This window comes from Nicotiana tabacum, chromosome 16, assembly GCF_000715075.1.
Source record: "Nicotiana tabacum cultivar K326 chromosome 16, ASM71507v2, whole genome shotgun sequence".
NCBI lineage: Eukaryota > Viridiplantae > Streptophyta > Magnoliopsida > Solanales > Solanaceae > Nicotiana > Nicotiana tabacum.
This window is the reverse complement of record NC_134095.1, coordinates 137540199-137553066: the sequence shown is the minus strand read 5'-3', so window position 1 is coordinate 137553066 and position 12868 is coordinate 137540199. Positions and strand designations below refer to the sequence as shown.

The window sequence follows — 12868 nt, the reverse complement described above, 5'->3', positions numbered from 1 at the left end:
TGGTCCTTAGCGGCGGATCTTGCTTAGGGGTCTCTATAGGTCTTAGAGTCTAGGGTATTTTTGTGTATTTTTTGGCTATATAGAAAGGTTTTTAGGTTAACGGGGTATGGGTTTGGTATTATTGGGCCTTAAAATTGGGCCAAAGACTAAAAAAACTAAAAAATTCATAAAGATGGGATAAACCAACCCAAAACTAATTCCTCCTTCTAAATATACAATTTATAATATAAAAATATAAAACTAATCTTAATCAATTGAACTAAACTATATTAAAACATGAAACTATTTTTGTATTTTCAAGATAATATAAAAATAAAAATAAGGTACTATTTTTGTATATCTTTTATTTAAATTTATGAAAGGGTGAAGTCTTTACAACTCTCTCTCTCTCTCTCTCTCCGAACCCCTCTCTCCGAACCTCACTGCCAACGCTAACATAAGAGCTCAACAGCGACTAGTTCAGTCGCCGGCGACCATTCCCCGCCCAGGTAAGTCCACGCGCCCCCCCTCTCCTCCCCATCATCCAACACCCCTCTCTCTCTCTCCGCCTATATCTCTCACCCCGCCTCTCCTTCTTCCCCGTCTTGTCTTCTCCCCTCTTACTCCGGCGAGACACGGATCAGTAGCCGACGAGCGGGGACAACCACAGTCAGGTTTAAGGCCCGATTTCGTTGTTGTGGTGACATACAAACCAGACCTGTCTTCAAGCCAGAGGTGCAGATTCTTTTCCGGCGAGGTCAAGCTATTTTCAGGTGGGTACAGATTTTCGGCAGGTCTCATAAATCTTGGCGACTCCCGAACAGCTTTCCGACACGACACAACAGGACTTGCCTGACAGTATCAGGTTGGACCGGTGGCTTGGGGCGGTGAGGACGGGCACATGCAAACAGTGAAGAACAATCTGAGTATCAGCAAGGAACGACAAGAGATGGACGCGAACGAGCTAGGTAGACGCAATACAGTTTAGTCCACCAAGACAATTCCTAGGTTATACTCATGGGAATTGGTACCTCCCGTTTGCCTATTTCCTTCTATTGTGTTAGTAAAATTGTTGTCCTTTTAGTTCTTATTAGTTTAGTCACTGTATTAGGGCACTTGTGGTGACATCTTGTCTTATTCTAGGAAATGGTCAAGTGATTTCATGTCCTCGGGGCGTGCGGGGGGTGGGTCGGGAGGTAGAGCGGGGGCTAGGAGGTGGGTTGGGATGCAAGGGAGGTAAAGGGAACAAGGGTGTCCATCGATTGAGAATTGGGTCATGGAACGTAGGTTCATTGACAGGAAAATTTATAGAGCTGGCGAAGATCCTTAAGAAGAGAAGGGTCAATATAGCGTGTGTCCAGGAGACAAGGTGGGCAGGGTCGAGAGCGAAGGACGCAAATGGGTATAAACTTTGGAACTCTGGAACCCAGAAGGGTAAGAATGGAGTGGATATATTGGTGGATAAGGAACTTAGAGAGTATGTTGTTGAGGTTAGACAAGTGAATGATAAATTGATGAGTATTAAGTTGGTGGTTGGTCAGTGCACCGTAAACGTCGTTAGTGCCTATGCGCCTCATATGGGCCTCGATGAGGACGTTAAACAACGCTTTTGGGAGGGGTTGGATGAGATTATACATCAGGTACCACCTAATGAGAAGTTATTCATAGGAGGGGATTTCAATGGCCATATTGGGTCGAACGCAGGTGTGTATGACGAAGTGCATAGAGGCTTTGGTTTTGGGGAAAGGAACGAAGGAGGAACCTCGTTACTGGACTTCGCTAAGGCTTTTGCGTTTTGTGGTTGCTAACTCTTGCTTTCCGAAGAGGGAGGGGCATTTGGTTACTTTTCAAAATGCGGTGGCAAAGACTCAAATTGACTATCTCCTCCTTAGGAGGCGCGACAGAGGCTTGTGCAAGGATTGCAAGGTGATTCCAGGTGAGATACATGTGACGCGACATAGGCTCTTGGTGATGGACGTTGGTATTATGGTAAAGAGGAGGAAAATGTCGGGTCGAGGAAGACCGAGAATCAGGTGGGGAGCCTTAACTAAGGACAAAGATCAAGAGTTGGAAGGGCAGTTGACGGTTATGGGAGCTTGGAGGAGTAGTGGTGACGCGAACTCTATGTGGTCAACGACAGCAAACTATATAAGAGAGGCTGTGAGAGAGATGCTAGGGATCTCAATGGGTGTCACCAGCAGGCACAAAGGAGAATGGTGGTGGAATGAAGTGGTACAAGGTAAAGTGGAAGCCAAAAAGGAGGCGTACCGGGCATTAAGGGGGAGCATAGGCGAGGGGGAGAGGCGAGCGTGCATGGATAGGTATAAGGTAGCTAGGAAGGAAGCGAAGATGGCGGTAACGAAGGCTAAGACTGCGGCTTATAGTTGTATGTAAGAGGAACTAGGGGAAAACGGAGAGGATAATAAGTTATTTAGGCTGGCCAAGTTGAGAGAGAGGAAAGCTCCAGATTTAGACCGAGTGAGATGCATCAAGGACGACGGTGGGAGAGTATTGATGGAAGATTCCTAGATTAAGAGGAGATGGAAGACTTACTTTCAGGATCTTCTTAATGAAGTAGGGGATCGAGATATTGTGCTCGGTGAATCGGAGCATTCCGAGAGTCATGCTGACTCTGGGTACTGCAGGCGTATCAAGGTTGAGGAGGTCGGGGGAGCTATGAGTAAGATGAGTAGGGGCAAAGCGACCGGGCCTGACGAGATTCCGGTGGAATTTTGGAAGTGTGTGGGGAAAACAGGTTTGGAGTGGTTGACTAGGTTGTTGAATGTTATTTTTAAGGCGAAGAGGATGCCAGATGAGTGGAGGTAGAGTACGGTGGTCCCACTGTATAAGAACAAAGGTGATATCCAGAGCTGTAACAATTATAGGGGTATCAAATTACTAAGTCATACTATGAAAGTATGGGAAAGGGTAGTGGAAGCAAGGTTGAGGATGACGGTATCCGTCTCCGACAACCAATTTGGTTTCATGCTGGGTCGTTCTACTACAGAAGCTATACACCTTGTTAGGAGAATGGTTGAACAGTATAGAGATAAGAAGAAAGATCTGCACATGGCGTTTATTGACCTAGAAAAAGCGTACGACAAGGTTCCTAGAGAAGTTCTCTGGAGAAGCTTGAAGGCAAAAGGCGTGTTGGTTCCCTACATTATGGCGATTAAGGACTGTCACACCTCCTTTTTACGCCCCCACAAGGGGTGAAGGAGTTTTTCCAATTAAAGGACAATCGAAACGGGATTTGTTTATTTATTTCAGAGTCGCCACTTGGGAGATTTAGGGTGTCCCAAGTCACCAATTTAATCCCGAATCGAAGAAAAGAATGACTCTGTATTACAGTCCGCGAACCAGAAATCCGGATAAGGAATCTGTTAACCCGGGAGAAGGTGTTAGGCATTTCTGAGTTCGTGGTTCTAGCACGGTCACTCAACTGTCATATTCGACTTGTTTATCTGATTTTATAATTATGAGCTCATGTGCAAGTTTTAACTTTTAACCGCTTTTGTCATTATTATTATTTTTATCAAGAATTGCAACATCGTGGAAATACATCTCGAACCACGTCACATCAATGCACCCTGGTTGTTGGCACATTTCAACTTTGTTGAGATTTGGATTTGGGTCACATAAATGTGCACCCGAGTTTTAAGAAAATTAAATTATTAAAGGCGCGCCTAAAGCGACTAGCGTATCACTTACTTTGTGTAGGGCCGTGAAATTCTGCTAAATGGTCCATCCCGAAGTCTAAGCAATTTTTAAAGCAAATATTTACCGAGGGCCCCGCAATTTTGTATTATTATTCGGCGAGGCTCATCTCTTTCTTATTTATTAAAGGAATTTGCAACGTCATGGACATGCATCTCGGACCACGTCACAGTCAATGTACCCGTGATTAGAGACACATTTTGACTCCGTTGAGATTTGGATTTGGGTCACATAAATGTGCACCCGAGTTTAAGAAAGTAAAATTAATTAAGACGCGTCCTAAAGAAACTACGTATTGTTATTTTAGAAAAAGGCCATGAAAAATTCACCAAAACGGTCGAATCCAAAGTCTAGCCAATGGTTATGTATTCATTGAGGGCCCCAGCGATGTGTGATTTATTTGGCGAGGCACGCCTCATTTTATTTTAAAAGGTCGTCCTATAGTGGCTATGTCTTCTATTAAGTTTGTCTCTAATAATGAAAGAAGAAAAAGGGTCCAACTTTATTTACATGCTTACAAGTTAGTTATAATTGGGTTCCGAGTATGATTCGCAAAATCTGAAACATGAACCCGTATATGGGCAGTCGTTTGGATATTATGGGCCCAGGCCCAGCGCACACTGTATTAACTGGACTTGGGCCACCTCTTTTCCGATAAGGGCCTGGTTAGCTCATTCGATTCTGGCCCAACATTTATAAGGCAGAAATGTAAACTGGTGCTATATACTCTAACGGTATTGCTGCATGTTATAACGAGGCAGCCTGCTAAATGAAAAGAGATTATCTAGCAATGGACAATTTAACACTTAACATGCGTTAGAAGATATGCTAACCACAAACACAGCTAAAAAATCAGGATATTGCTTACTACACCATCACCTATTTTCTAGCTACTGACATACATAGATAATGAGCCATTAATTTGCCATATGGGGATGTATAGTTATGCATGATGACTACTTTCATTATCCTAATAGAAGATATGAAATACTATATATACAACTCAAGGTTCAATACACAACTGAAGCAAATTTGAAAAGAGGCAACTTCAGCTCTTCACTTCTATATTCATGTTTCAACTTTCAGCTTACATTGACGGAGTATCAGACTATCAGTGGTGTACCTGGTATTGGGAAAGCCAGAAGAAATGGAATGATCAGTTGAGCAGTAGCATTCACAGCAAACAGCAACAACAGAAAACAACAATCAACAGCAACAAAACCCAGCAATCAGATCTTTAAAACCAAAACAAGGAATCCAGTTTGCAACCGAGCAATACCAAAACAAGTACAGGCGAGGCAAAGAAGGAAACAGATGCAAAAAAAAATAGTAGCCTCTGGAAATTATGTTCAAAATCCAGCACACTCTTAACTCTATATCACTCTCAAAACAGACTGTCCTGCTAAAGGTTGAAAGACCAGCCTTGTTTTTGCTTTTTTTTTTCTCTCTCTGAAAACTTAAAAATGTCCAGCCCCTTTTTTGTTCTAAATTAGCCTATTTATAAGCAAAAACCAGGCCAGCCAAGCTGCCTTGATACCTTCAACCTTTATTCTGCCCATACCCCTTAATTCCCCATTCCTAAATGTCTTTTATTGATGCCCACTATATTTTTCCCCATGCTTGTCCTATTTGTTTTAATCAAGAGTCATGGGAGGGGTTATAGTATTCAAATAAACCCATGCCCTTGTGTCTTGTTCCCCATTGTCATTAGATTAATAGTATTTTAAATACCACTTGACATGTTCTTAAGTTAATCCCTGATTAAACTCTGTCAAATGCCAAAATTACCCTTAACCCTTGCATATTACTGTATTACCCTAACTTTAATAGTCAGTATATAAACCCCTCTGAATTTGGCTAATCACTGAATACTGACTGTATCAACTTAAACCTAACACTGATTTCAGGTTGACCTGTTAGATTTCTACAGCTATATCTAATTCCTAGCCTAAGTTCAACTCAAAATCAGATCATAAAAGGGGTGTCAATCAAACCAAATGAGTTGGTCATATTGGGAGCCAAACCTAACCAACTCAGAGTCAAAATTGCAAACAGGCAACAGCCAACAGGCTAAGATCAAAGTAGTAATGAACAGGCTTCCATGGCAAACTATGAAGATCATGGGGTTACTAAATGAATGAGCAGTCTAGTTCAAAGACAGAACTGAACATATTCCACAGGTTCATCACAAGTTAGCATACAGATGTAGGGCTGGCAAACATACATGGAGGACATTAATGAACTACTATCCCGTTTCCTTTAATTTTAAACAGATTAATTGACGACACTTATTTAAACGACTATACAAGCTATAATAGACAACAAACAATCAATAAAACATACAAAACAAACTAAACATTACCTCAGGATTCACAGACTTGACAGAAAAATCAAAAACAAACCAAACTAAACATGAAAAACAAATAAAATTCATAGGAGAAGAAAAGAAAGGGAAAAATTACCTCAGGGATTCGAAATCAAAATTGACCCAGGCTCGAACTCGGACTCGACCATTTTTGGGGTCGAATGGACCTTAATCGAGTGTTCTCAACTGAGAAAACTTCGACTAAGGTCGATTAGACCCCACATCGTCTTTTAATTTGGACAGACCTCAACTTTTGGTTTTTTTAGGGTTCTTTGTGGTTCGATTTGGGATTCATTCAACTCCGGTCAGATTCGAACGGAACCAATGGCGTTTAGGGTGTAAGGGAGGTCAGGAGGTGTTGTGGTATGAATTTGGGGTCGGTGGGTGTAGATCTGGTTTTTGCTTGAACCTTCGAATGAAGATTCGAGACGTTCGGGGAAGATTTGAAGTAAACTTAGCGTGGATTTGGAGAGAGGGGATCATGGTGATTTAGGGGTGTTATTCTGGTGGGCATCGGCGTCGTAGTTGCCGGGTTTACGGTGGGGGAATCCTAAGGCGGCTAGGGTTTGTAAGGGTCGTCTCTGGGGACGAGGGTGAACAGTAGGTGAGGGGGGAGGTTTGGTTGGGGTGAGTGGGGTGAGGGATTGGGGTTCTTATACGAGGTGGGTGGTTCAATACTGGCCGTTGGATCAATTAAGATCAGTGTCCAGGATTAAGGGAACTAAACAATACGGCGTCGTTTGGTTGTAGCCGGTGGTCGGTTCAAACCGGGTAATGGGTCGGGCTTGGGAATGGGTAAGAAAAATGTGATCTGGGCCGTTGGATTCGTGGAGAGTTAATGGCTGTGATTGATTGTCGCTGAAACGACGTCGTTCCAGTGTCCGGGCACAAAGGCGTTTGGACTAGGTCTATGTATTGGTTTTGGGCCTGATCTTTTGGCCCAATCCGAGTTTTCCTTTTTTCCAACTCTTTTCTTCTTTTAATTTAACTTAAACACAATTCCTAAAATTAAAAATGAAACTACACAAATGTTAATTAACACTTACAATAATTAATACACAAGTTAAAACCTTTAAAACAAAATCACTCAAAGACAACAAATAGAATAAAAAGGTGTATATATTTATGTATTTCTGATTTTTCCTTTTTAGGGAGAAATGATGGTTTAATTAATTCCTAAATGCATGATTAAATCCTAAATATTCATGCACCATGTATTTTTTATATTTTTCAATTAACTATAACAAAGGTAAACATTTACAGACAAAAATAATTACCAAAATGGCACGCAAATTCTCAAAAGTTGTACCCAAAGGAAAAATCGTTTTATTTTAAATTTTTTGGGAGTAATTCTTTCATAGGGCAAAAATCACGTGCTTACAGCTGCCCCTCTTTGTCCAAAAACACAGGGTTTTCGTGCAAAGATAAAGTGAGCGATTTTTGCCCATCCGAATACTCCGTGTGAAGCATTTTTTTTTTTGAAAAGGTTTAACCGAACCTTTGCTTCAAAGGTTTCCTACATATCCCTGGCTAAAAGGGAATCAGGTTAATGTAGTTCGGGAAGTTTTCGTAGTTGGGGCTACTAGGGAACTGTGGTTCTGCTGTTACTGCCGTTGTGTGTTGTTACCACTGCCTTACCGATCTCCTTGTTACACCGTGTTAACATAAAACAAGAAGTTAGGCTACACTATGAATCATAAGATCTTATCTATCTTCAACTTGTTTTTGCTGCTTTGCTTATTTGTCGGCTTGTGCATCTTCCGCCACTTTTCCTTTTCATAAACTTGGGGATGGCGCTGGCCTTTTGCTTTTCTGAATGCCAGTTCTCACTGTCGGGTTCGGTCCGCTGGGGATATGGCTTCCTTAATTAAGCTTTTCGGTGGTTCCTCTGGGGATACGGCTTTCTTCATCAGATTTGTTATGCTAGGAATAATTTGATGTTCAAAGGCCGCTTCTCTCGCGATTTGTCTTATCTTCTTTTTGGTTCATGCGCTTGAATTTGCGCTGGGATCTCTTGTTGCAACCTTCTGCTTTCCGGTGAGTTGCTGGTTTCAAGACCTGAAATGTAAGGACTGAAAAATATTTCGCCTGTTATAAAGGTGGGCACCTATTTATCTAAAAACATGAAAATATTCCTCTCGTTATACATGTGGGTGCCTATGTTTCTAAGACATGAAAAAATATTCCTCTCTTTATACAGGTAGGTGCCTGTTTATCTAAAAACACAAAAGTATTCCTCTCGTTATACAGGTGGGCGCCTATTTATCTAAAACATGAAAGTATTCCTCTCGTTATACAGGTGGGCATCTATTTATCTAAAACATGAAAGTATTCCTCTCGTTATACAGGTGGGCGCCTATTTATCTAAGACATGAAAGTATTCCTCTAGTTATAAAGGTGGGTGGCTATTTATCTAAGACAAGAAAAAGTATTTCTCTAGTTATACAGGTGGGCGCCTATTTATCCAAAAACATAAAAGTATTCCTCTCGTTATACAGGTGGGCGCCTGTTTATCTAAAAACACAAAAGTATTCCTCACGTTATACAGGTGGGCGCCTATTTATCTAAAACATGAAAGTATTCCTCTAGTTATACAAGTGGGCGCCTATTTATCTAAAACATGAAAGTATTCCTCTCATTATACAGGTGGGCGCCTATTTATCTAAGACATGAAAATATTCCTCTCGTTATACAGGTGGGTGCCTATTTATCTAAGACATGAAAATATTCCTCTCATTATAAGGTGGGCGCCTATTTATCTAGAACATGAAAGTATTCCTCTCGTTATATAGGTGGGTGCCTATTTATCTAAGACATGAAAATATTCCTCTCGTTATACAGGTGGGCGCCTATTTATCTACAACATGAAAGTATTCCTCTCATTATACAGGTGGGCGCCTATTTATCTAAGACATGAAAATATTTCTCTCGTTATACATGTGGGTGCCTATTTATCTAAGACATGAAAATATTCCTCTCGTTATACAGGTGGGCGCCTATTTATCTAAAACATGAAAGTCGTTATACAGGTGGGCGCCTATTTATCTAAGACATGAAAATATTCCTCTCGTTATACAGGTGGGCGCCTATTTATCTAAAACATGAAAGTATTCCTCTCGTTATACAGGTGGGCGCCTATTTATCTAAGACATAAAAATATTCCTCTCGTTATACAGGTGGGCGCCTATTTATCTAAAACATGAAAGTATTCCTCTCGTTATACAGGTGGGCATCTATTTATCTAAAACATGAAAGTATTCCTCTCGTTATACAGGTGGGCGCCTATCTATCTAAGACATGAAAAGTATTCCTCTAGTTATACAGGTGGGTGCCTATTTATCTAAGACATGAAAATATTCCTCTCGTTATACAGGTTGGCGCCTATTTATCTAAGACATGAAAAGTATTTGAGTTTGTTTTCTCGTTCCTCCGAGAAAATTTGACAATGGCAGAAAATTTTCTGCGCCAGTTTTGGTGATCTTCCTTGTGGCGTGTCTTTCTGCCATCATCAACCTTTATTTTCCTGTAGAAATCAAAGAAAATCTTGTTAGTTTAAAACACGGTGAGTGGTCGTGTCACTCCCGCTGGGGATGGTTTTTTTTTCATTCCATCTCCCTTGCTCGGCGCTCCCAAAACTGGTTGGGGATAACGTTACTTACCGGGGATGATATTTCTGTTGGGGATGGTTTTTCCATTTATCCCTTCCCTGCTTTTGTTTCAAAACATGTTGGGGAGTCTTCTTCAACTCCAAAACTACTCCTTTCAAAATTATTTTCCCTCAATACTGCAGGGGTAAAAATGTTATCATCTGGGGATAACGTTATTGATGATATGACTGTTGGGGTTATTTTTCTGCGGATCAATTCTCTCTTTCTCCTTCTCCCCTTCTGTGTTGTCTGACCACCTTGGAACTTGGTCAGTGATCTATCGAAATTCTGCTGGGATCCTCTTAGAACTTGGTCCATAAGTTCCTCAACCGTTGTTTTCCGCTTTTCTCCATGTTCCCCTTAACTCTCTAGGCCAGTTTGTCATTTGGTCTTTGCAACAAACGCCCCCTTGTCTTATTGCCTTGTCCTTGGCCTGTCCCTTTCACATTTTGCTTTGTACCGTTTTGGCAACTGGTAGTAAACTCTGAAAAATCCTTCTCAAAATTTCTGGCAAAAGTCTTTTAGACAAAGCAATAAAAAGATAGGAAAAGAGAAAAATCTTTCTGAACAAATGCTGTGGGAGAAGAAAAGGAAAGAACTTATCTGGACGGTATGACTGGTCCCAACGATCATGTCGTGCATTCCGGATTAATCGACCCAGTCTATTTGTATCAATCAATCTTCCTGATGGCCTCATTTGCCGGGAATAACCCGACGCCTAACTTTTGCCGCATGCGGATTCTTTCTGCCGATCTCATCTTGTCGCCTTAGTGCCCTTCGAGGGGTTTTCACTAATAAGACTCTCTCCTTTCTCTCAGCTCCCGTTGCCTTATGGTGCCTGTGAAAGTTTTCACCGATAAGACTCCCTCAATTTATTTTTCTCATCTTTTGTCGCCTTATGGTGCCTGTGAAGATTTTCACCGATAAGACTCTCTTATTTTATTTTATTTTTCAGCTAGGGATTGGAGTGCTGCCGATATGACTCTCTCTACTGGCGATTCTTTTCGGCTATCAATTCATTTCCAGTTTATGATCCTCTTCTTTGCTGGGGATCAAAGTGTTGTTCCCGACTTCCGTTTGCATGACTTGGCACTTCTCGGATACTGATCGGGAGGTCTTTTTGGACATCGATATTGGTTTTGTGTGGGGTTCAAAAAATAACTTTGATGGGTGAAACATTACAACTTTTGGAATCAAACATTTTTTTTGAAACTTTAAAACATAACTTCTGCCCCAGTTTTCTTGCTTGGAGGATTTTTATTTTTTTGTTGCACTATGACCGAGCCGTGAGGCGCCTACGCATCCTTCTTTGAGGAATCAGGTCAAACGTAGTTCCCACAATTCCTTTGTTTTTCTTGTGACTTTTCTCGTTTCATTTTTTTTCATTAGTGACTCCAAAAGAGGGGTAGGAAAGAATAAATAAGGCTCAAAGGGGGAAGAAAACATTAAAAGTGTTTGAATAGAAGAAAGAATTGCCTCCGTCATTTCATTATCCAATAAGTACCAAGTACAAACAAATGAACCAATAACTATCATAATCAAAGAAACTACGCATAATATCTTTTGACTGCATCAGAATTGATAGCCATGTAGACGCACCTTCCTTCGATATCTGTCAGACATAAAGCGCAGTTGGATAACACTCTGGTCACAACATAAGGCCCTTGCCAATTTGGGGCGAACTTGCCTTTTGCTTCGATCTGGTGTGGGAGGATCCATTTCAATACTTGCTGCCCTACTTCAAATTTTCTGGGGCGCACCTTCTTATTGTATGGTCTTGCCATTCTCTTCTGATACAACTGGTCGTGACACACTGCTGCCAATCTTTTTTCATCTATTAAGTTCAACTGCTCCAGTCGAGCTTTGACCCATTCATCGTCGTCAATCCCGGCTTTAGCGACAATCCGGAGGGACGGAATTTTGACCTCTGCTGGTATCATTGCTTCAGTTCCGTATACCAATAGATAAGGAGTTGCACCTACCGAAGTCTGAACTGTAGTGCGATAACCTAACAAGGCGAATGGTAATTTCTCATGTCATTGTCTAGATCCTTCTACCATCTTTCTCAGTATCATCTTGATGTTTTTATTGGCTGCTTCAACTGCTCCATTCGCCTTGGGACGATATGGGGTGGAATTGCGGTGTGTAATCTTAAACTGTTGACATACCTCTCTCATCAAATTGCTGTTAAGATTAACACCATTATCCGTGATGATCACTTTTGGGACCCCAAATCTACAGATGATATGGGAGTGAACAAAATCCACCACTGCCTTCTTGGTTACCGACTTGAAAGTTTTAGCTTCAACCCACTTAGTGAAGTAGTCGATGGTCACCAGAATGAACCTATGGTCGTTGGTCGCTGCCGGCTCAATAGGCCCAATGACATCCATGACCCATGCAACAAATGGCCATGGCGCTGACATTGTATGCAATTCTGTTGGTGGAGAATGAATCAAATCTCCGTGTATCTGACATTGATGGCATTTCCGCAAGAAATTGATACAATCACGCTCCATAGTGAGACAGTAATACCCTACTCGAAGGATCTTCTTTGCCAATACATATCCGCTCATATGTGGCCCACAGACTCCAGCGTGCACCTCTGCCATAACTGTCGTGGCTTGACCGACGTCTACGCATCTCAACAATCCCAAATCTGGGGTTCTTCTGTACAACACTCCTCCACTGAGGAAGAACCCATTTGACAATCGCCGAATGGCTCTTTTTTGGTCTCCGGTGGATTGCTCCGGGTATATCCCCATCCTTAGGTACTCCTTTACGTCATAAAACCATGGCTCGCCATCCACTTCCTCCTCTACCATGTTGCAATAAGCATGCTGATCTCGAACTTGAATGTGTAATGGGTCAACATGAATTTTATCGGGGTGGTGTAGCATCGATGCTAAGGTGGCCAATGCATCGGCAACCTCATTATGAACTCTTGGGATGTGTCTGAATTCCACTGATCGAAATCGCTTTCTCAGATCGTTCAAACATTGTCGATATGGTATGAGTTTCAAATCCCGTGTTTCCCGTTCACCCTGAATCTGATGCACCAGGAGGTCCGAGTCTCCCAAGACCAAAATGTCCTGGACATGCATGTTTGCAGCTAGTCGCAGACCCAAAATGCATGCCTCATACTCAGCCATGTTGTTGG

The 12868-nt window shown here is 41.7% G+C and overlaps 1 protein-coding gene across 1 annotated transcript; it reads left to right on the top strand.

The window, feature by feature from the left end:
• The first annotated feature begins 1950 nt into the window (after nucleotides 1-1950).
• Nucleotides 1951-4937, top strand: LOC142170427 (uncharacterized). Its single transcript, XM_075232334.1, has 2 exons — nucleotides 1951-2365; nucleotides 4783-4937. The coding sequence occupies exons 1-2, from the start codon at nucleotides 1951-1953 to the stop codon at nucleotides 4935-4937; spliced, it is 570 nt and encodes a 189-aa protein (XP_075088435.1).
• The last annotated feature ends 7931 nt before the right edge of the window (nucleotides 4938-12868 follow it).